This window comes from Suricata suricatta, chromosome 10 (genome assembly GCF_006229205.1).
Source record: "Suricata suricatta isolate VVHF042 chromosome 10, meerkat_22Aug2017_6uvM2_HiC, whole genome shotgun sequence".
NCBI classification, from domain to species: Eukaryota; Metazoa; Chordata; class Mammalia; order Carnivora; family Herpestidae; genus Suricata; species Suricata suricatta.
The window spans coordinates 63,145,650-63,171,155 of NC_043709.1; the positions used below are offsets into that span (position 1 = coordinate 63,145,650).

Below are 25,506 nucleotides of genomic sequence, written 5' to 3' on the forward strand. Positions count from 1 at the left end.
ATGAACAAATCAAGAGTCTATAGATGCTGGCAAGGGTGTGGAGAGACGGGCACCCTCCTACACTGTTGGTGGCAATGTAAACTGGTGCAGCCGCTCTGGAAAACAGTGTGGAGGCTCCTCAAAAAACTATCCATAGAACTCCCGTATGACCCAGCAATAGCACTGCTAGGGATTTACCCAAGGGATACAGAAGTGCTGATGCATAGGAGCACATGTACCCCAATGTTCATAGTAGCAATGTCAACAATAGCCCAAACATGGAAAGAGCCTAAATGTCCATTACCTGATGAGGGGATCAAGAAGATATGGTATATATACACAATGGAATACTACATGGCAATGAGAGGGAATGACATATGGCCATTTGTAGGAAAGTGGATGGACCTTGACGGTGTCATGCTAAGCGAAATAAGTCAGGCAGAGAAGGACAGATACCATATGTTTGCACTCATAGATCTAACAGGAAAACAGGAGAAACCTAATGGAGGACTAGGGGGAGGGGAAGAGGGAAAGAGAGTTGGGGAGAGAGAGGGATGCAAAACTTGAGAGACTACTGAATACTGAAAATGAACTGAGGGTTGAAGGGGGAGGGGGGGAAAAGAGGTGGTGGTGATGGAGGTTATGGGGAAGAGCACTGGGTGTTATATGGAAACCAATTTAACAGTAAACTATTAAAAAAACAAAAAAATAAATACATTGTAGAGAAAATAAAAAAATAAAAATAATTCCCACATTAGCATAAAATTTGCAAACTCAATTCTTTACTGGAGACTGAAAAAAATGGTACACTGACATTCTATTAGCATTATTTCTAAGAGCCAACAAATGGAAATAACCCAGTCAAACAAACCAGGAAAAAGGTAAAGTATTTACACTTGCTAGGTAACGTATTGCACAACCATTCAAAATTATAAAGATACATGACCATATTTTATAAAAATCTAAAGGGATACTACTATATCAAAGAAAAACTGGTATATATTAACCTATGACATCAAATACTGTAAGATTTATTCCAACTGCCAGAGAAGTTACAACGTGCAACAATGTGCATCCGACGTTTCATGAAATATAAAAATGTCAAAATGGAAAATGCTTTCACAAACGAAGCAAAAAAACCCAAAAAACAAAAATCCACAACCACCAAAATAACAAAAGCAAACATGTTAAGCAATTCTACAAGGTAGGAATTCCAAAGGCTAGGAATTAGTACCTATACTAAGACCTCCTTTTTACACGTAACCTATTATATGAGAAATTATATATCCAACTAAAGCCATACAAAGATTAAGTAGGAGGTTAATATTAACCACAAATGATTACAACTCACATATGATTACAACTGCAAAAAGTGCCTAAACATAGATGTGGGCTAGAGGGGAACATGATCTGCTACAATAATCAGATAAGTGATTTTTTTTCTTATAAAAGCATTCCATTAAAATATTATCTTAAATTTAAATCATAAAAATATAAAATTTTTAAAAATTTTTCAAATCAGAGAATAAAGTTACTGTGTCTAGTACATTAAGACTAATTTATACATTTTATGCCTGTATATATGTAATACACCCTATTATTTTAGTTTTATACCAGTCAATATTTATTAAATTTACACAAATGCTGATGCAAAACTTTGAATATCATTCTTTCCTTCTCCCCTGAAGACATCATTTAGAAAAAAATTTTTCTTGTAGTGAACTATTTAAGTTGTGGGTTCTCTGAAAATATTTTTTTAAATGTTTATTTTTGAAAGGGGGGAAGGTCAGAGAGAGAGGGCGACGCTGAATCTGAAGCTACCTCCAGGCTTTGAGCTGTCAGCAGAATCCAATACAGGGCTCAAATCACAATATCATGACCTGAGCCCAATATCATGACCTGAGTGGAAGACAGATGCCACCCAGGTGTCCCTCCCTGAAAATATTTTTACCCTTTACCTCTGCTATATAAAGAATTCTTTTCCTTTTTTCATATAAAAGATTTTTACTAAATGTCCCTTTAATTTTCAACACGGTTTTTTTGTGAATTTCACTTGTGTGAATTTTAGCTCTACTTTGCAAAAAGAAAATATGTGGTTAGAATTACTAGGGAAGACCTCTGCCTCACCAATCCAGAGTCACAGCTAAAACTGACAAGTTTCCTTTTCTCTGGGAAAGCTCACTCTTTCCCCCTTAGTTTACCATATGTCCTATCTCTAAGCACTGTCAATTAAAACCAAAACTCTGGGCCAATAAGAACTAACATGCATTAAGAGTAGCTCCCGCATTTATGACCTGCTTACCTCTTTGGATGAGTACTTTTTAATTATTTTTGGTCTGAAGACTTCACTTGCTTTCTTGTCAACTTAAAGCACTGCTTTTAAAAAAAAAATGTTTTTGGGGGTACCTGGGTGGCTCAGTCAGTGTCCAATGCCTGATTTCAGCTCAGGTCATGATCAAGTCCCTGGATGGGCTCTGTGCTCATATGGGGGAGCCTGCCTGGGATATTCTCATTCATATTCTCTCTCTCTCTCTCTCTCCCCCCCTCCCCCTGCCCCTCCCCCACTCACACACTTGTGCTCTTTCTCAAAATAAATAAACTTAGAGGGAAAAAAACCTCAAAAAAACATTTCAACCAACACTATCAGTTTTCTAGAACATCTAGTTTATAATATTTCTTCAAAAAAGAAGTATCAATATTGTTTTAATAAAGCTAAATTGAGAGTCATTCCAACAACTAAAAGTGTGGAATTAACAACCAAAAAATTAACTTTATTCTACTATCCAGTAATTACCCAATTACTGGCCCCAGTTTCTTCATTTTATTCATTTATTTACTTTTAAAATTTTGTTAATGTTTACTTTTGCGAGACAGAGCACGAGTGGGAGAGGGGCAGAGAGGGAGACACAGAAATCTATAGCAGGCTCCAGGCTCTGAGCTATTGGCATAGAGCCTGATATGGGGCTCAAACTCACAGACCACAAGAGCTGAAGTTGGACACTTAATCAACTGGGCCACCCAAGCCACCCATTATGTCCTCATTTTTAAAGACATAATGCCTATTCTACCAAAACTCCTTACAGTTTCTCTACACATCTTGGGCACCTAACTTCATTTCTTTTGGTCATCACTTCTTCTTTCCCTCTTATTATTTCTATTTTGTTAACCATTATAATCTATTTAAATATGTGTTCTAAAGCTAAGCAGTGGCTTGAGAAAGGCAGAAACCAGGTCTTCCTGTTCTATTTCATTCAGCTTCTAACACAAATGAGGTTGAGAGGAGACCTTCAACTGTCTCTTTGAAACAGTAGAAGCGTATGTGCAAAAAAAGAATTTTTAGCAACTTTACTTATTTCTTGTCAGAGGTGCAACAAGAGTAGAGTTGATATAATTTCTCTCTTTTTTTTAATGTGGTCTGAGCTTAAAATGGAAGTCTAATTTTTTAAACTTTTTTTAATGTTTATTTCTGAGAAAGAGACAGACACAGGGCGAGTGGGGGAGGGACAGTGAAAGAGGGAGGCCAGAACCTGAAGCAGGCTTGAACTGTCAGCACAGAGCCCAACGAGGGGCTTTGAACTCATGAATTGCGAGGTCATGACCTGAGCCAAAGGTGAACGCCTGACCAACTGAGTCACCCAGGCACCCCTCTAATTCTTTTTTAGGTTTATTTATTTTAGAGAGACAGTATGAATGAGGCAGGAGAGGGCCGGAGGCGGGGGCGGGGGGGGGGGGGGGGGGGGGGGGGGGGGGGGGGGGGCGCGCGCGGGGATGGGGACAGGACGGCAGTGGAATCCCAAGGAGTCTTCTTGCTGCCAGCACAGAGCTTGATACAGGGCTTGTTGAACCCATGAACCCATGAGATCATGACCTGAGCTGAAACCAAGAGTCAGACACTCACTCGACTGAGCCACCCAGGCACCCCTAAAATGGAAGTCTAAAGTCGAATTGCTGCTTGGCTTTTGGTTTCAGGACTGCTAAAAGCTTTTACAATAGCATTGAAACTAGTAACAAAATGCCAAACCATGCAGGGGAGCAAAAGTATCTCTGAAGTAGTACCATTTGAATAATCAGCAACATCTTAGTTTAGATATATTAATTCATAATACTACCTCATATAATAATTAGCTCAAGGAGGAAACCAAATAGTTTTCTTTTTGCACCAGGCAGCCACTCCCCCACCCCAGGTACCAAGGTAATATTTTAAAAACCTGAAGCTGCAATTTTAGAAAGCTAGTCATGTTTACTTTTGCCACTATGTATAAACACGTGAACAATGCCTGCTGTACCAAAAGTGTCTTATCAAGGATTTTTTATCAATCAATATTTAAAATCCATTCTAGGTAAATTAACAGAAAAGTAATTCATTAAAAGATAGTGTCACTGTCACAGTATGCCACTGAAAGGGCTGAAAAAAGATGCAAAGGTAACGTCACTCAAAATAATGCAGCAGAGGTGGCTTGAGTAAGGAAATCACTATCCCTGCTACCCCAAACACTAAATGCCCAAATTCACATCTATTACCACTGGCAGGATTAAAGTCACTTCTTCATTAGGAACTCAATTCCTCCCCCCCCCCTTAAAGCTGACCACCTCTACTACCATTCCCTCCTGCAAAAATCAAAGTTATGAACAGAACCTTCATTTCTTTATACTGTATATTTTTTCAATCAAAAGTGATCTGTGGGTATGTCTCCTAATGGCTCTTAATTTAAGATGCATCCATTTAAATACAAGAGCATCTGGGAATCTGAGTGTTGACTAGTACATACAATGAAGAGATCTGACTCATAATATGGGCATTTCTGCAAATACAGAAAGCTCCTGAAACTGGGAGCTCCAAATATGACAAGTATTCACTATAAAAGATTAAGGCTAACTTTATTTAAAATTTTTTAATGTTTTTATTTATTTTTGATACAGAGAGAGACAGAGCATGAGAGGGGGAGGGGCAGAGATAGAAGGAGACACAGAACCGGAAGCAGGCTCCAGGTTCCGAGCTGTCAGCACAGAGCCTGACGCGGGGCTCAAACCCACAAATGTGAGATCTGACCTGAGCTAAAGTCAGAAGCTTAACCTACTGAGCCACCCAGGCACCCCTAAGGCTAACTTTAAAATACAAAATGTATTATACCATGTATACTTAATTTATAAATAAATACCCGAATAACTGTGAGACTATCATGAAAATTTACCTTTTCCTGATGGGATGCACTAATGTTTTTTAGATTTTAAGTTTTTATTTTAATAAAATATAGTGTATCAATCTCAGGTGTACAGTATAGTGATTCAGCAATCCTATACATTCTTAGCGGTCATCGTGTTAAGTGTATTCTTTATTCACCCACTTTCCCCCCCATCTCTCCTTTGGTAACCATCAGTTTGTTCTGTATAGTTAGATTAAATAATGTGAACAGAATTTGTAACCATGAAGTTTCAGTTTCATTATGACATTTTGTAATCAGAAGTGTTTAAAAATATTCAAACTAATCATTCCTAGGGGATAGGAGAAACTGACAAAATTAAGGAAACAAAAATGACAGACTGTCTTACAAGAGATTTTAGATGTTGCTAAATTTTGTGTCAGAAATCAGTTATTTCTTTGGAGATCACACAGAATTACTCAAAGCTCAACCTCTGGAAGGGTTCCCAATTTAGTCAAACGTGTTATTATAATCTCCATGTAGCTAAAGACATAAATATAAAGAGTGACATATCCCTACATGTTTAACACAATTCAAAGAAATTTATTATGCTCGGTGCATGTCTGGGTGGCTCAGTCAGTCAAGCTCTCCATTTCAGCTCAGGTCATGATCTCACAGTTTCCAAGTTTGAGTCTCTCCATGGGCTCCCTAGTGTCAGCATAGAGCTCGCTTCTCACCCTCTGTCTGTCTGTCGCTCAAAAATAAACATAAATAAAGAGAAAAATAGATTGAAATATATCATGCTCCAAAGCAATGAGGTTAGATTTTAAATAGAGAATATAAAACCCAAATACTTTTCAGTGCAGGTGGTGATGAAAAGAGCCCACCTCACTTCAGGGGCCAGGAGAGATTTAGATCCGGGTCAGAGTCAGGAGTGATGGGGCTGTTGCTCAGATGGTGCTACGAAATTCCTGGTAAGCTCCCACTCAGGTGATATGCTACCAAACAGCAATTTATATTTGATATTGAGAAAGAAATCTTTTCCTTCTATTACTGAAAATTGGCAGGAATGTGTTGGCACAAGCACCATTACCTGCTTTATACTCACCTCCTGGAATGCCTGAGCTTCCTACCTTCTAAGACATTAATGGTTTGCCCATGCAAAGTCCATATCCCAAGCACGTGAGAATATAAAAAAATTAATTCAGTAACTAAAAGATCTGAGCCCTTTTCTGCAAACTTGGGTGTTAGCCAGAACCAAAAAGCTCCCAAATCAACACTGTCTCTCTATCACTAAAGTAGGGAGATGAAAATTAGTGAAAGCCTCATGCCTTCCTCCCCTGACTGAAGTCAGGATGCAGGGCGTTGGAGAAAAGGGCTCCCAAGTGTTGCTAATGAATGTTCCACTTCCACCTGGTCCAATGAGAGTTCTTACTCCAAGGACACCAAGCTTGCCCAAAGAAAAGACGATGCACTGTTTCATTAAGCATTTAATAATCAATCAAAAATAATTAGATGCCTTTCAGCAGCATACTATCCATAAATCTGATGTTTCCCTTGTTAATGATGCCAAGAATAATCAAAGTGTGAAGTCTGTGGCATATAGACAAGCAGTACTCTGGGAATATTTATTGTTTTGCCAGCCTAGTTAAGAGTGTACATTCTGAAAGCTCTTAATGTACACAAAAACACATATATAAGGATGTAGACTGCAGCACTGATCCCATAAGTGAAAGGCTAACAACAAATATAAGTATCCATCCACAGGTAAATGGCTAAATAAAATTCAATATACTTTTAACATGAATACTATAAAAGTTTTTTTAAAAAAGGATACCCCTGTATATACTAACATGGAAAGTGCTCCACTGTTCATTAGGGGGAAAAAAAAATCAAGTTGCAAGCCAAGCACTTTATCATTTATGTTAACAAACACATAAAATTACAGTAGAGATAAATATGTAAGTTATATAAAAACCGAAAAGGTCGAAAGGTTATAACACCAACCTATTAACAACTAAACTACAAATTACTAAGATATTTATCAAGCAGGGAAAATGTACAAAGGACAAGCAGGAATATTTAACCGCAATATCATTTTTAAGTATTGAACTACTTATTGTCATTTTGACAAGTATAAAAGGAAACAAGCAAAAAAAAAAAACCATTTTTTTAAACTTAAAAAAAAGGAAACAAGCAATTCACTGCTGTAATTTATATAGTTTTCTTTTTTTTAATGATTTTTTGAATAGTTGGGGCGCCTGAGTGGCTAAGTCATGATCACACAGTTTGTGGGTTCAAGCTCACTATGTGGCTCTCTCTCTCAAAAATGAATTTAAAAAATTTTTTTTAATTTTTTAATAGTTTATTTTTGAGACAGAGAGAGACCATGAGTGGGGGAGGGGCAGAGAGAGAGGGAGACAGAATCTGAAACAGGCTCTAGGCTCTGAGCTGTCAGCACATAACCTGACGCAGGGCTCGGACCCGTGAACCACAAGGATCACGACTTGAGCTGAAGTCGGATGCTTAACTGACCCAGCCACCCCATTCATATAGTTTTTCTCAGAGTTGGCAATGTTTATTATCAAAAGTCTTAAAGATATACATTCTTTTAAAAATAGAATAACCATATGATCCAGTAATTCCACTACTAGGTATTTACCCAAAGGAAAAAAACCCCACTATTTTGAAAGATGTATGCACTCCTCTGTTTCCTGCAGCACTATCTGCAATAAATTTTATAAGCTACCTAGTCTGTGATATTGCTATAGTAGCCCAAATGGACTATGACACCAACCACAGAAGACTTGTTCAAAAACTGTAGTCCAGCCATATAAAGACTATCCCAGAGCCTTAAAATCAGACTGTATATATAACTGGTGAAATATGAATGAATAAGTTCTGTGGGCTGTACCAATATCAATTTGCTGGCCATTTACACTGTACTATAGTTATGGCAAGGTGTTACTATTCAGAGAAACTGGGCATAAAAGTACGTGAAACCACCCTGTATGTTTTTTGGGCAACTTGTGAATCCACAATTATTCCAAAATAAAATTTTCATAAATAGGGGAAAATATTGTAGAAGGCATTAAAAATGTTCATGGAAACTTAAGAGAAAAAAGCAAGCTGCTATCTTATTAAAGAAATTTTGAATTTTGTGAACTAATGCACAAGCACAGAAAAGAATGGAGATAACTAAAAGTCAATGTTATGAGTGGTTATCTCTGAACAGTAGCATTTTTATTTTTATTTTTGTGCTTTGCTGTATTTTCCTACAAGTAACATCTACTACTTTTACAATAGGTAAATAGATAATGAAACACTGAACATCCAAAATAAAAAAAAAATCAACTGGGAAAATCATTCTAGGCAAGGGACATAAAAGATTCTTGTCTTCAAAGAACTTAAGAAAAGTATATAAACAAGCAAAAGAGACAATTCACAGCTAATAAACATGGGAGAACGTTCGTCACACTAGGCACTGAAGATATGCAAAATAAATCATTTCATTTTAATCCAAATGGTGAATTTTTATAAATTAGAATGCCCAATGCTGACAAAAATACAGTAAACTGGGCAACAGTAAAAACTGTCCTCTTACACTTTTGGAAAGCAATTTGTCAATACTGATATAAAAATCTTTGAAAATATTCACTTTTTGACCTACTGCAGTGAATTTTAACCTAAAGGCTTTATATACAAGAGTGTCCTATATACAATTACTCCACATAAAGAAAAATTGGAAACTGAAAATGTCCAACAAAAAAGTTGATGTGTTTTTCTTGGACAATTACTCTTTAAAAATAAATCTGACAACACAGTTAACTGCAACAAAGGCTTATTTTTTCATTTAAATTCTTGATAACCATGTTTGGTTAATTTTGTCTAAGGTTTAATAAAGAACTCCATCAAAGTCGTTATCTCTTACACAGAACTAGAAGTAAGCCCCTGAGCTACACAGTCACACAAAACATCTATCAAAGGATATAAACTATACAAGTGCACTCTGAAACTGTAACTATCTGCCAAAATCACCACAAAAATACTCAAATTGTCAGTCCATAAAACTGACAGAGAAATCACCACTTCTATTTCTAAGCAATATATGTCATCACCAAATAAGCCAAAAATGGCTTCATTATTGGTCCATTTTATGCCATTTTATTTATCCTACTTGGGTGGGGAGAGACATCAAGTTCATGACAAAATGATACCTTCCGGTCATAAAAGCAGTTTTAAGATAATAGAACAAGAGTCAGGAAAAAGTCATCATGAATATGCTAAAACCATCTCTTTGGTCATACATAACCATTTGTTTCACTTACCTATTTACTATCACAAATGGAAATTCCATGTCACTTAACCCTACAAATGCTAAAAAACCAAAGTGTATAAATTGATTAAATTTGCCTCATGGCAAATCAATCATCCAGGTTTAATTTTTTTGTCTCCAATACTGAGAGGACCACTAAATTACAAGTACTTAAAAAAAAAAAAAAAGACACAAAACACCTGTCATTTCATCCAGCATTAACTTCAGGGTCCTACTAGAAGATGCTTAGGAGTATTTGATAGAAAACAAAAAATGGAAAATTAAACTGGGAATTTTTCACCCATTCTAACAGAAAAGAATAACAACTAACATTTATGGAACACTCAATTCATCTTCAAAACAAATTCAAATATTTTTATCATTCACATTTTGCAGGTAAGAAAAAAGCTACTTTCCTAAAGGTAATCTGCCCAACATTGCAAAGCTAATAAAGCAGAGGCAGGATTTGAACCTAGGCAGCAGGGGGAGTCTGCCAATACATTTTTACAGTGGCTCTTAGCCACTACACTACAGTTAGTTACCTCAGAGAAAACTTCAAGACAACCAGTTATATATTACTTAAGGAATATAATAAATCTCCTCACCAAGCCAAATGGTCCCTGTTCAGTTCTGCCTAGAGTAGCTGATAATCCAGAAAATATTGATACACCACCAGTTTAACAGGGTTCTGAGGGTCTGCAGAAGTCAATGCAGCTCTGCACTAATTTCTATATCAGGGCCAAGGTAATCTATCCTCAGGGTCAAGGTAATCTTCTAGCCTAGGGCAACAGTTACTTTTCAGTTAAAAAAAAATATTCATGGCAGTTTCTGCAATAAAATTTACCCTCTATCACAAAGCATTTTTCTTTATCTGAATTATTTTGTCAGTAAGCTCCACATTGGTAGTGACTGTGTATGGTAAACCAGTACACTGCTCTCTAGCACCCTGAACAATGATTAGCACACAGGAAGCCAACAAATAACATTTACTGAATCAACGGATGAATAAATGCTGTATGAGGGTTTATCAAATTTTACTGTGCTAAGAATCATCTAGGAATCTTGCATTTTATAATGCATTCTTATTTCGCACTTCAGGGACAGGGACTGAGAGTACCCTACCAAGCCCCTTGATAAGTAAGTTTGCTGCTGGTCTACAGCTCACATTTTGAATAGCAAAGTAACTAGACCACCCTAGATCAATTTCCCTAAGCTCTTCAGGTAGTCAAGAATCAGGATTCACTTACTCTCTACTGTGGAAGAAAACCTGGAGTTTATTCAACAATAAAGCTATAACTGCCGATCCTCTAGTCTCAGAGGGAATGATAAGATTTATATACCCCAATTCCCATTACAGCTCAGTCAGATGGCATCTGCTGATTGTTTAAAAACAAAAAACAGAGGCACCTGGGTGGCCCAGTCGGTTGAGCAGCCTAGACTTCAGCTCAGGTCAAGATCTCGCAGTTTGTGGGTTTGAGTCCCGTGTCCGTCTCTGTACTGACAGCTCAGAGCCTGGAGCCTGCTTCGGATTCTGTGTCTCCCCATCTCTCTGCCCCTCCCCTGCTCACACTCTGTCTCTCAAAAATAAACGTTAAAAAAATTAAAAACAAAAAAACAAAACAGCTTTCCACAGATTAGTGGCCTAGCTTTTGGGAGGTCATGGACTACTTTGAAAATATAATAAAAACTACAAACTTCTCCCTAGAAAGTTCTATATAGGAGTTTCATGAACTAACCTCCTTTTTAAAGAATAGGAACCCTATCGGTATTTAGCATTTAAATAATTTCTTTTTTAATGTTAGAGTGAGAAACCGCACATGTGCACAGGGGAAGGAGGGGTACAGGGAGAGAGAGGAAGGGAGACAAAAAAGAATCTTAAGCAGAGTCCACATTCAGCAAGGATCCTAGACCTTAGGGCCATGACCTGAGCCAAAATCCAGAGTCAGATGCTCTGGGCTATCCAAGCACCCCAGCATTTAAATAATTTAAATAGTCCTTGACATACTGAGCCATTTTACTTCAAATTGTCATCGTATAAAGCCAACGGTTAACTAAACAAATGAAATTTAAAAAAACCTTCCAACTTCAAATATCAATATTAAGTATCAAAACAACCCTTTTCAGGGGCACCTGGGCGACTCAGTCTGTTAAGTGTCAGACTTCAGTTTAGGTCATGATCTCACAGTTCATGTGTTCAAGCCCTATGTCAGGCTCTGTGCTGACAGCTCAGAGCCTGGAACCTGCTTGGGATTCTGAGTCTCCCTCTCTCTCTGTCCCTTCCCTCACTCGCACAGTCTCTCAAAAATAAACATTTAAAAAATTAAAAATAAATTAAAAATAAAAAAGCAATCCTTTTCAGAAACGTGTAGAGTCAAGTCAGCAGTTTGTTATTTTCAAATGAAAACCACCAGAAAAGTGACATGAGACTTACCTTTCATAACAGTATACGAAAGCAGCTCACGTGTAATGTTTATTATGCACCAGCTATTACTCCAAGTACATTAACTGTCAATCTTAACAACCTTATGCGATATGTTAACATTATGCTCATATATTAGTATTATCCTCAATTTATACATAAGAAAATGGAGAAACAGGTGAAACAACTCGCTTAAGGTCATACAGCTAGAAAGGGACACAGCCTGAACAGCAGCCTGTCCAGAGTGCACTGTTCTTAACTACTTTTATGCAACCTTGTAGATAAATTATCTTATTATCATTAATCACTGCCCTTTTTTTCTTCACCTAGCTCAAAAGGCTAGAACAATTTTGCATTTCTTTTAAATGCAAACTTTTGCATAGCCTACAAATTTAGATTTCTTATAGCCAATTCAACAACAAATATTTTAGTACCAATTTATGTGCACTATGGTAGTGATATGGGGGGGGGGACTGACAGTAAGTGAATCCCTGGTCTCTTCTGAAAAATTAAGTTAACATACAAATCAGGCTACTTCTAAGAATAAAACAGAGAAGGACATTTGTTTCAGAAAACAGGTTTACACTTAAACTATTCAGGACAAAATGGGAGGTATGATCACACTACCTATTTTATAGTTTGCAGTAACTAATAGGATGAAATACTGGCCAATGATGTACAACACAAACCCTGGATTACTCCTGACTCCTCTGCTTTGACATAGAAAATGCTTTTCTCTTGTTTGCCTCAACAAACAAAACCTACCTCGCCATCCTCAGAGTCTGGCTTTAAGTCCACAGTTCATACTCTACCTCTAGTAATATTCACCTAAAGTACTCCTCTGTCTTTGGTTTAGAGCCCGTCATTTATAAATACAGAGATATTTCCCTGAACTAAAGTTTGGTTTTAAAATGTGGCTCTGTTACAAGGTAACAGACAAGAAAAGACACAAGTATGTAACATCAAAAATTTTTTTCTGACATTTACCTACACTTGTACATTAGAAAACATTTTCTTCTAAAAGAGGAAATACAAATCATCTATTTGCATTTTATCAAATGAGTCCTTTAAATTTTGCATATAAATCAGTCTGCATTTTAACATACTGCAAACTTCATTCTTGTTTTAAAACTAAATGCCCAATTAAAAGTATACTCTTAAACCGTAAAAAATCTAAAATAAGACAATTACTCTGTTTGGCTTACTTACCCAGAATCAGGGTAAATTAGTAACAACGTTCGATTCAGAATTCAAAAAGGTATCTCTCTCTCTCTTTTTTTTTTTAAAGGTATACATTTCTCTCTTTTTCTTTTAATGTTTATTTACTTCTGAGAGAGAGAAAGAGCGCTCAAGAGTGAGCGAGCGAGCGAGAGCCTAAGCAGGGGAGGGGCAGAGAGAAAGGGAGACAAGACGTGGGGCTCAAACTGCAAGATCATGACCTGAGCTGAAGTCAAGACATTCAACCAACCCAACCAAGCCGAGCCACCCAGGCGCCCCTAAAGGTATACATCTCTTAAGTCAGTTTTTGCAGTTACCAGTGCCATTATCATTTGTTTTAATAAATTTTCCAAAACTGTTCAACAAATCAAACACAAATTTCAGCAATTTTGGAAGCCCACTATTTATATATGGATAATTTACATCACAATAAAGTTGCTATGATGATCAAAAGATAGTTGTGGGTCAAGCCCACCTCTAGACTGTGTTACAAGGCTTAATACATAAATACCACAAACATCAAATACCATAAACATCATAAACACTATCTTTGTCAGAAAAGATTATTCTCAAATTACGGAAAGGAACTTGAGGTTCTCAAAAGCTGTCACTTGTCTAAGATCATACAACTAACATTTGAACCTAGAATTCCAAAACCCTTACAGAAAAGTCACAGGGACTACAAAAGTTTATAATATTTTCAAGCCTAGAAACGTCCCTCAAGAATTAAACATTAAACAAAATTTAGGCAAAATACAAATACAGAAACAAAATAAAATGCTATGAACACTTTCAGAGCTAAAGAGTCACTTTCTATGTTCACTTAAGGATCTTCAAAGAGGAGGTAAAAAATCTTTTTTTATGACTTCACAATGATAGCTGGATTAGAGTTTCTCAACTTCCTTTACTTTCCACGTCTCTACAATATAGACTCAGACCCTATTTCAATTATAGGGCCAAACTCTTTTTTTTTTTTAATTTATGAGGGAGAGAGAGAAAGAGAGAGAGAGAGAGAGAGAGAGAGACAGAGACAGAGACAGAGAAAGAGAGAATACCAACTAGGCTCTGCCTTGTCAACACAGAGCCCGCCTCAGGACTCGAACTCACTTATGAGCCACGAAATCATGACCTGAGCTGAGAGTCAGCTGCTTAACTGACTGAGCCACCAGGGCACCCTCAAAATCTTTTCTTAAGTTCCCAGGTAGAAGACCAAAATCACAGATTTGAAAAATGCTCCCATCTAGTATTAAGGATCAATTCCACTAGCTGGGAAGTAATATGGAACTGCCTGGTAGCCCAAACAAACCCGCAATGATTCAAAGTAGTTCAATATCAATATTCCTAGCTTCTGGTTTTTCAGAAAACTGTAAACTAGTTCATTGTAATATGAAGCACCATAAGCTACTTTTACATCTTTATGCCCATTTCTAAGCATTTTATTCTACTTTTCAAATTTTCAAAAATCATTCCTACTTCATTTTCTTTTAATTTTTTTAATGTCTTATTTATTTCTGAGACAGAGAGAGAGACAGAGCATGAGCAGGGAAGGTCAGAGAGACAGGGAGATACAGAATCAGAAGCAGGCTCCAGGCTCTAAGCTGTCAGCACAGAGCCCCACGTGGCACTTGAACCCACGAATGTGAGATACGACGTGAGCTGAAGTCGGAGGCTTAACCAACTGAGCCACTCAGGCAGCCCCCTACTTCATTTTCAGTGTCCATTGTATCTGAAAATATTTCTACTTGACAATATTTTTATTCATGTTTAAATTCTGCATCTACCTCCAATAAATATTCCAAAACCAAGTTGTTCAAAAACCACTATTCACTTATTTATAACTTCTCTTGGCAACCATTTCACAACTTGTTTAGCCACTTTCCTCTTCTAAGTCATTAAAAAAAAAAAACCAACATTTTCAGTCATCTAATAACTTTTAATAAATTTAAATTAACAGGAAAAAACAGTATTGTATCTGGGATGAAAAGCATAACATTATGATTACTATAAAATAAGTAAAATTATCTAAGTAAATTATCCCACTAATCTCAGATTCGAAGGTTAACCTAAAATTTTATTACCTAAAAAAGCAAAAAACTTTAGAAGTCAAATAAATTATTTTTAAAATTATCTAAGAGTTGGGGGGAAGAAAGAGATGGGCAGCTATTGTTTAATATGTACAGTTTCAGTTTTGCAAGATGAAAAGTTCTGGATGTGGATGGTGGTGATGGCTGCACAACAATGTAAATGTACTTAATCCTGAACTATATATACATTTAATAATGGATGATTCAATTTTATGTTATCTGTATTTTTTTATTTTTTATTTTTTAAAGTTTATTTATTTTGGGAGACAGAGAATGCGAAGGGGAGAGGGAATCCCAAGTGGAACTGTCAGACATGACCTGAGCCAAAACCAAGAGCTAGAAGCTTAACTGACTGAGCCACCCAGGCGCCCCTATGTTACCTATATTTTATTTTTTCATTTTTTAAATGTTTTATTTATCTTTGAGAGAGAGTCAGACAAGAGTGTGAGCAGGGGAGGGGCAGAGAGAGGAGACAGAGAATCTTAAACAGGCTCCAGGCTCTGAGCTGTCAGCCCAAGCCTGGCATGGGGCTCCAACTCAGGAACTGCAAGACCATGACCTGAGTGAAGTCGAACACTTAAGTGACTGAGCCATGCAGGCACCTCTCATTTTGTTGTTGAAAAAAAAATTTTAATATTTATGAATTATCCAAACATATTTACCTCTTCTCAGAAAGCCAGACATTGTATCTGTCTCCTTCAGAACAGAATGAGGGGGGAAAAAACCACAGTAAACTTCTGAAGTCAATATACCTCTTTGCAAGACTAAGTTTAAAAAAAGTTACATCTAAGTGTTACTTAAAATAGGATTCCCTGTCTGACTATAGATTCCTATTACAGTATAGCTAGGTTCTAATTCTAGCTTCAATATCCACTATTTTCTTGGGCAAGTTCCTTATATTCTCTATGCCTTAGTTGATCTCTAAAATTCAGATAATAATTCCACCTACCTCATAGGCAGGCTTGAACAATAGTATACATGTATACATGCAAAAACATTTACTAGGCTTGACACACACTAAGCACAACATATGTTTATCACTATAATTATAGTGTTATTATCATCACTATTATCTATCCCATGGATTCCAGTTATAAACTAGTTAAGCTGAGATCTTTCCAGAAAAATGCACACAAGATTTTAAACTGCAAGGGACTCCAATTCCAGATTAGAGAAGTCCCACCAAACATGATCCACAAGCAACCTGGTTTCTAGTAAAATGGTTCTTAACCTCTCTTTGGCCATGGACCTCTTCAGTAGTCCAATTAATCTACAGATTTCTTCTCAGGGTATGTTTTAAGTTTTAAAATGTACAGAATCACAAAATAAACCAATTATGTTACAGTTATCAAAGTATTTTAAAATTTCTACTTGAGTAATAAACAGGCCTCTTTACTAATGCATTAAATAACAAGATTAAAAAATTTTTTTATTATTTACTTTTGAGAGAGACAAAGAGAGAAAACGAACAAGCGGGGGAGTGACAGCGAGATGGAGACAGAAGCCAAAGCAGGCTCCAGGATCAGAGCTGTCAGCACAGAGCCCAATGCGGGGCACAAACTCCCAGAACTGTGAGATCATGACCTGAGCTTCATGAAGTTGGACACTCAACCAACTCAGACACCCAGGCGCCCCTAAATAACAAGATTTTTAAATGTATAGTAACAACGACTAATGAACAGAATTTCAAGATACATGCAAAAAGTGCAGTAAATGAAAATATTTCTTGTTGTATCCAGTGAAATTTCAATTATTTTCAATTCTAGATTTTATTTAGAAGCTAGTGAAAATAAACAGGCAAATTTTTTTTTTCCTCAGCGAAGTTCACTGATTTCCTCAATTCTTCCATCTAAGGACCCAGATTAAGGATCCCTGGCTCAGGGGAAAGTGCAAAAATAAATTCTGGAACCAGAGACTTGTGTTCTAAATATCAGACTTCAGACTTTAGTCCCTACATTATTTGCATCTGAATGACCTTAGACATCAAACTGAGCTTTGGTTCACTCATTTAGAATAATTTCTAAATCTTATAGGTTATTCCTATAGTTACAAGGATCAAATGGGAGTAAACATGCAAAATGACCAGTGTGTTGTTTTCTTACTGATTTTAATACCATATACTCCACCCCAAATCTTTAGTGACATTGTTAATTTTTAATAACTCATTTTAGGAGAAAAATTAAAAACCACATACTGAGTCACAATGAAAATGACTAATGAAAATAGTCATTTCATGTAACAGTTTAATAAAAGCCAGGATTTGGCATTAGAATGACCTGTATCTAATTCCCAATTCCACTACTTTACTTCTAAGTTACTTAACCTCTCCACCTCAGTTTTCTCATCTGTAAAACACTGCAGTTGTTTTTAGAAACGAGTGGATCTAGCTTAAACAATAAATGGAGCTATTATTAAAGTTCACATTTCAACGAAGCCAAAGGAATCAATTTGGAACTCAAAAGTTTATTTTGGAATTCATGTTCGTATAAATAAAACTTCACATTCATTTGCCCAGCAGAACACATACACACTTAAAACCTAAAGCATTTGCATGGCATAACGTTCCTAATACAAACTGGCACTGGTTTAAAATCATATTGATTTCTTATCCTGCAATAAAAACCCCAAAAACCAGAAACAAAAAACAAAAACAAAACCAACAAACTAAAAGAAGCAAACTAAACCCCAATGAGGATAAAAAAAATGGTAAACAGAATGGGTTTAGTAATTTCAAATCTTTTCATAATTTACTTGTAATATTCCAATCATGTTTATTATCAATGCTAGACATACTCTTAAGGCAACTGCGTCTCTTTAAAACCCACTGTGATCTCAAATTTACGCTACACGTTATCAGTTTTAAAAATTAAGTATTTACTTTATGCCAGAATATTACTAGTAACATCCATTCCTCCCTCCGATAAAAAACAAAACAAAAAAAACCCTGCCACAGATGGCCCCGGCTTCTCGATCCATTATACAACCTGTAAATTCCTTCCCTCATTGAAAAGATTCTTTTTATGGGCATAGTTAACAAGTGCCAAGTTGGGAAGTTGCAGCTTTGCTGGTTTGACGTTTTCACAATGCAAGAACAATATGATCTGGAATCTACTCAAAGCATTAGCCAGGCAGTCAGCTGATGCTCACTGCACACAAGAGAAAGACAGAAATAAGAGAAATTAAACCTCATATTTGTGCAAGGCAGGTATCCACCACCTTTAAAACTAAAACAGGCCAGCAGCAGACGTTCCAGTTAACATAAAAGCAGTTCCATTGTTAAATAACATATCAAAAACGGCTTTCCCAGGACTAAGCTGTTCTCATGCTTGGAATTTTCCTTGTATAAGGGCTTTTTTCGGTCATAAAACCAACCCCTCATCACCGAGCCACAGCTACTGAGTAACTTTTACAAAAGGTCAAAGCGGTGCCTTTCAGGCTTCCAACGCCTATTGGCGTCTTCTCTGTTCATAGTAATTCGCTTTCCACCCACAGAACGTTCCAGAGACTTAGGGACGGGGCCCAAACAAAATTTGGTGGGGGTTGCTAAAAAGCAGCTTTCAACTTTCTCTTCAACACACTTATACTGAATTTCACCTTCCTCCCTCCGCAGCCCCACATGTTGCTAGCTTCCCTCCCAGAGGGCCCCGCGAGACCTCGCTCCCCACCCCCCCGGCACGCGCCCACCTGATTACCCTTTTCTCCGTAGACTCCGCCTCCGCCCCCCCAACCCCCCCGGCCTGTTTGCCTCCTCTCGGAGGTCCATATGGGACATTTACCCCTTCCTCAGATCCTCACGCCACACCAGACAAGCCTCGTTTAATTCTCTCCCACTACGGCCCTCACATCCCACAGCTTCCTTAAGTGTTGTGGGAGCGCTGAGGGGAGCCGCAGGCCTGTACGGCCCAGGTGCTGTGTCAGCCTATCTGCCGGTTCCGCGGCGTGTACGGCCTGGAAAGTCACATGGCGGTGGGACCGGCCGGCGCCTCCACACTCCTGCTCTCCTCACAGCCGGACATTACCAAGTCCACTCACCTCCACGAAGAGCAACATGTCTTCCTCCGCTCGGCCCAATCGTTCTCGCTGCCGCGACTCCAACGGGCTTACAGGCCCGAGCCCCAATCGCTAGGATAAGGACACTCGCCTGGCCCCTCCACCCGGCAGTGGACCCGGCTCCTCCCCCGCCGTCAGCCGCTGCGGCCTGACCCGCCCAGTCCCACCTCCCTTGAAAGAGCAACTGTTTCCGGTTCTAGAAACCAATTGCTTCCGGGAGAAAAGAAAGCCCTCGGCGCGTTTAACTTTTGCGCTACCTTTTCCAGCCCCAGTATGGGATGTACTATCATCAGTCCTGGGGGGAGGAGGGAAGCGATCAGAGGAAGGCACCATTCTGTGCCGCGGGGGTGTGTAAAAATCTTACGCATTTAATCCCTCGCCAAAGGGATGGTTACTACTGCTGTAACAAATACACAGTCTTCACAGTTCAAAATCTAGATCTGGTAAAAAGGCAAGTTTGTGTGAGATGTACTGGACAGACTCCCAATCCTTGGTGGCTCTCAGAAACAGTCGAGAAGAAAAAAAAAAAGCAGAAGTAATAGTAAATGTATTAATAGCCAGTGCTACATTTTAAAAGCTTACTATGTGCCTGGCATTATTTTAAAGTATTTTATGTGAATTAATCTTTAAAAAAAAAAGCGTCATGCAATAGGTTTTATCCCCCTACTCTACACGTAAAGGAGCCCTCTAGGAGAGCGGGTTTCCACTAGACACACCTTTGAAGAACTTTGCCCTATGTTTACTTAAATCAGGTATCCACATCTATGCAACTTAATAACACTTTGTATGGATAGCCTCTACATTGATGTAATGTCATGTCAAATGCAGTCCAATAAAAACAAAGTTTAAAAATTATCTTTATACTTTTCTGTTAGGTGATCCAAATTTCTTGTCTTGAGCAATACCTAGTAAGCTTTATCCCTCCCTATCAGTCCTACTTCAATATCCTAGTTCAGATACTTTTGAAATAGTTTTTTTCCACTGATTTTTTCATTCTATTATTTCAACAATCTTTCTTAATTAAAGGTTTCATTTTCACCAAACTGCTGTTACTTGCTTTCAAGATCTTACCATTCTGATCCCATGTAATCTCCCTTTCTTAACCTTGAATGTATCTTTTCACTTTTTCACTTAGATACTAAATTAAATCCTCCATCAAACTCCTGATATTTGTATACCATCCTGTCACTTATCTGATCCACAGTAAACTCAACATTACTTCATCTCAATTAAATCAATCTCCTCACCTTTCCCCTGAAAGACAAACTCAACACTCACCGCCAAAGCCATGGCTCAAGGTGTCTTCACTATCTGGAATGCCTTAATTTGTCAATCAACCTTCTCTCTCCATAGAGCTTTCCCAAAGACACTGCTCCCTTTCTTCTTCATGTCCTTATTAGTAGTGCTCAAATAGTCTATCTTAAAATTTTTTCTTTTTTCTTTTTTCTTTTTTAGTTTCTTCACAAGTACTCTATCATATATTCTTCACAGTGTGAGATAATGGTGGCCACATTGTAGTATCTTTCAACAAATGTTTCCAAATTGAAAGGGAAGAAGAGAGATTTTAAATTTGGCTTTAAAAAGCCTTTATTTCCACTTGCTGATGAAGTTCATGCTGCATAAAATATATGAGAGAGGGAGAAAGCACAATAATCCTGAATTAGTGTAGTGGACAAACACATAGGCTGCTTTGTGAATACGTGGTGGGGTGAGTAAGCAATGAAAAAAAAGTCACAAAAAATAAAAGTTACTTAAGGATCTCAGAATTGAATAATATCAACAAAGTACTTAGATTGATAATTTCAAGAAATGCTGCATAATGATGGATATTTTAATCAAACTTCACATTTATTAAAAATTCTTAATTGTAGTCCTTTCAGAAAACATTATTAACTTTGTTGAATGGACAGAATTGTGATTATGGAAAAGGAGGGAGTAATTTTCATGGCTGGGGCAGTAGTCTAACAATAAAAGAAAGTGTTCTGGAGCTTAGAAAAGTTTCCATGGAAATGGAATCTGAAACTACAAGGAATATCCAAACTTCAGAAAATTTCTGTTGAGAAACTGAGAAAGACTATGTCAAATGTTTTTAAAAACACACACAAAACTGAAACACAGCATCTGGTTTTGAGAAGTTCACTGCCTAATGGACAGAGACAAATGAGTTCATTACATTTCAATGAGATAAGTACTATAATGGAAAATTCACAAAGTGTTTTGGGAACACAGAGGAGGGGATAACAGTGGAATATTAGAAGGGAAAATATTTAATTTGCCACATATTGATTGATTTCTTAAAAGATAACTATTTTGTGATCCCCTGCTTCCCATTCTCTGAAGGACTGAAACACATAAATTATTTAAATTTACAAGTTTACAGCAAGAACTCAACATAGGAAGTTCCTGTAGAGAAATTAAGTTATATGTCCATAATTTATGGAAAATCTTAATGATATTAGGTAGCTAATGAACACATACACCCAGTTACATAATAATAAAACTATATAAACAGAGACTAGACATAAATACATCAAATTCGTAACTGTCATTGTCTCTGAAAAGCAGCAGAGGAGAAGGAAGGAGTCTAGGGAGAACACCAAAAGGGACTTCAACTTTATCTCCAATGCTTATTTTATTTAAAAATTTCTGAAGCAAATATTACAAAAAGTTAATATTTGGTCATTCACCATGATCGGCACATGGTTACTTGTTATATTCCTTTCTATACTGTTTCATATTTTTCAATTAAAAAAATAAAAGCTTCACAGCCAACAAAACCACCCTCTCCGTTAATTGCTCCAGTATCCTAAGTCCTTTCACCTCCTCTGCAATCAAAAGAGCTGCCCAGAGTACTCCTCTTTCAGTTACAAAGCAGCATTCAGTGTTCCCTTCAATTTCTTCAACCAGCTATGAAATTTCAAAATCTTCAGTCCAGTTCCTTGAGAAAAATGAGTAACTAGGCAGTGCAAAGAGTGTAATCTTCATCCAAACAGTATCTTCCAAATTACATGTCTAGGACAAGTAGAGGGGCAGCTGAAGAAGTTGTAGCACACCTAATCAATTACAGGCTTAAAAATTATTAAGCAAAATCTCAGGAAGAGAGAAGTATCAGGAGTTGCATTTGATATCTTGAGTTCTAACTCCTAGATTTTAAGCTTATTTAAGCAGGACTATATCTTCTATTTCTTCTAGCATTCCTGTTGTCTATTCTTTCCTACCCTCCCACCCCCCTTCACCCTTCTACAATCACAGCGTATAGAATGTCTAGTTCCTTGCAGATAGTAAGCCCTCTTGAAACGTCTGAGTTACTGAAGACACAATGGATCTATTATGACATCACCAGGACTGGAATACCATGATTAACAATTAGTTAGTAACAAGGTAAACCACAACCTTTGGGAAGAGGAAAGAAGACCTCTTCTAGCTTCCTCGTGAACATTATCATTTGCCTATATCTGGTGAAAAGAGAAGAAATAAAAGAAAATCCCTCAGCTTTTCAAAATATTTATCAAAATGGAAAGTGGGATGGACAGTGAATCTGAATCAGAAGAAGGAGTTGTGGATTCCACTATCATGTCCATAATGCCCCTTTATAAATCAGACGTCCCTAAGCTGGAAATACCATTGGCAGTACAGAATGTCATCTCTAGAATTGAGCAAGCACAACTTAATCGAGCCAGAGAGGTAGGTAGTAACTGAAAAGTTTACAAATTACAACTTTGTTTTTTAACGTTCAGAGATGAGCTACATTTTTTTTTTTAGAACTCGTTTTATTTTCATGATCTTTGTGTTTGAGATAACTTTGATTTCAAGTGATAATTTCATCTGACTCTGTGGGTAACAAGTTCCAATTTTATGTTGCTCTCTTTAACTTTCCTATCAGAATTAATCAAACCTTTTAAGAACAAAATCACATGTGCTATTGAGTGATTGGGATAGAAAGAAAAATAAAAATCTACAGCTATTTCAGTTAATGGTTTTCATTTGTTCTCATCTGAGCTTTTGTCAAATAGCTGTTAACAAGAGGAAACAGCTTGGTTTGAATTCCAGCTCCTTTAATTTCCCCCAAACACCTCATGGAAGAGGGATTTATTGGCCAAGAGAAATCCAAGGACAACGAACAAAAAGCTTAAGTAATATAACAATCCAATAAACTCCAAACAATTAAGGCTATACTGCATTCTAGTCTCTCAAACAGAATACAACAAAAACCAATCAGGTTCAAATAAAGTAATTCAGGGAAATTTCTTCCTGTGTTTAAGGAGTGCTAAATATTTGTACGTCATCATTCTCCACATAAACTTACTCCTGCTCCAACTCTCCACAACAAAGAACAATAACCTGGTATTTGCTTTTACACCTTTACTGAAATATAATTGACGCATAATAAACTGTATATTTTTTAAGTATACAAGTTTTGATATACATTAAAACCTGTGAAACACAATCACAGCTCATCACAATCAACATAATAAACTTACCCGTCACCCCTGAAAAGTTTCTTCGCACTCCATTACAATTCCTTTCACACCCCCTTCCCCACCCCTACCCCAATCTCTAGGCAACTGACAATCTGCTTTCTTTATTATAGATTATTTTGTATTTTAAAATAATTTTATATTAGTGGAATCATACAGCATTTACTTATATCTCCTTTCTTTTAGCATAATTGTGTTGAGATTCATCCACATTCTTTTTTAAATGTTTTTATTTATATTTGAGAGAGAGAGAGAGAGAGAGAGAGAGAGAGAGAACACAAGCAGGGAAGGGGCAGAGAGAGAAGACAAGAATCCCAAGCATGCTCCAGGCTCTGACCTGGCAGCACAGAGCCTGACGCAGGGCCTGAACCCATGAACAGTGAGATCATGACCTGAGCTTGTAAGGACACAGGTTTGAGACGATAGAAGGGCACACATTGCCCAAGGCAAGAGGGACCACCCCTGTAATACCCTTAACATTCCTAAGGGCAGGCCTAAGGCTGGTTACACCCTATGTGAGGGTCCTGGGTCCTGGGTCTACTCTGTGATTGGTTAACACTCTAAATATTGTAATTGGATAAACCTGTCAATAATAATTGGATTCCTGTAACTCCCCCTTCCCAAACTCATAAAAGCCCTGCCCCACCTTTGTTCGGGGCTCTCAGCATGGATCCACCACGCCGGTAATGTCTTGAGCCCAAGTTTAGTCCCCAGTGAGCCTAAAAAAAAAAAAGCCCTTTGCTTTTGCATGCGTGACTTGGTCTCCCTGGCGGTCTCTGGTTTTGGGGGATGATAAAGAAATCTTGAGTATTACAAGCTAAAGTTGGACATCCAACCAACTGAGCCACCCAGGTGCCCCGAGATTCATCCACATTCTTATTGATATGAATAATTCATTCTTTTTTTAAGGTTTAAAAAACCTGTCAGCTTGATACATGGTTTGATCTCATGAACCATGGATCTTGACCTGAGCCAAAATCAAGAGTCAGAGGCTTAACCACTGAGCCACCCAGGTGCCCCAGTAGTTCATTCTTTTTATTGCTGAGTATTTTTCCATGGCATAGGCATTTGGGTTGCTTTGGGCTTGAGGCTGTTACAAATGAAACTGCTATGAATATTTGTGAACTTTTTCATGACTTATTTTGTAGACCTATGCTTTCATTTCTTTGGAGGTAAATACTTAGGTTGGAATGGCTGGGTCACATAGTATTTAAATGTTTAATTTTAAAATAAACTACCAAACAAAAAAAATAGTTATATGTCTATTGTCTATCTGGTTCATTTCCTTTGGGAAAATGTCTATTCATGTCTTCTGCCCATTTTTAAACTGGTTTGTTTGTTTTTTGGTGTTGAGTTTTATAAGTTCTTTATATATTTTGGATAATAACCCTTTATGAGACATGTCACTTGCAAATATCTTCTCCAAAAAAAAAAAATCTCCCATTTTGTAGGTTCCCTTTTAGTTTTATTGTTTCTTATGCTGTGCAGAAGCCTTTATATTATTAGAGTCCCAATAGTTTTGTTGTTGTTGTTTGGGTTATTTTTGCTTGTTTCCCTTGCCTCAGGAGACATATCTAGTAAGAAGTTGCTAGAGCTGATGTCAAAGCTGTTACTGCCTGTCTTCTCCTTTAAGATTTTGATGTTTCCTGTCTCACATTTAGGTCCTTAATCCATTCTGAATTTATTTTTGCATATGGTGTAAGAAACTGGTCCAGTTTCAGGAATGCCTGGGTGGCTTGGTCGGTTAAGCCTATGACTGACTGTTGACTGAGCTTTGGACTCTTTATTTCGGCTCAGGTCATGATCTCATGGTTTGTGGGTC

General features: G+C 37.4%; 2 protein-coding genes across 6 annotated transcripts in view; one reads left to right on the forward strand and one right to left on the reverse strand.

The window, feature by feature from the left end:
* The window catches only part of LARP4 (La ribonucleoprotein domain family member 4), a 74,995-nt gene extending 52,574 nt beyond the window's left edge, over nucleotides 1-22,421 (reverse strand). For 4 of the 5 annotated variants that reach the window (XM_029953916.1, XM_029953918.1, XM_029953915.1 and 1 more), the window contains exon 1: nucleotides 19,189-19,342. In XM_029953916.1, coding sequence (XP_029809776.1) covers nucleotides 19,189-19,206 — 18 coding nt within the window. In that variant the 5' untranslated portion in view covers nucleotides 19,207-19,342. Of the gene's footprint in view, nucleotides 1-19,188; nucleotides 19,343-20,484; nucleotides 20,822-22,026 lie in introns of those variants that run through there. The other variant, XM_029953917.1, reaches the window with a different exon arrangement.
* FAM186A (family with sequence similarity 186 member A) overlaps nucleotides 20,707-25,506 on the forward strand; it is a 77,657-nt gene continuing 72,857 nt past the window's right edge. Inside the window, exons 1-2 of the mRNA XM_029955500.1 lie at nucleotides 20,707-20,720; nucleotides 22,689-22,890. Coding sequence (XP_029811360.1) covers nucleotides 20,707-20,720; nucleotides 22,689-22,890 — 216 coding nt within the window. The remainder of the gene's footprint in view (nucleotides 20,721-22,688; nucleotides 22,891-25,506) is intronic.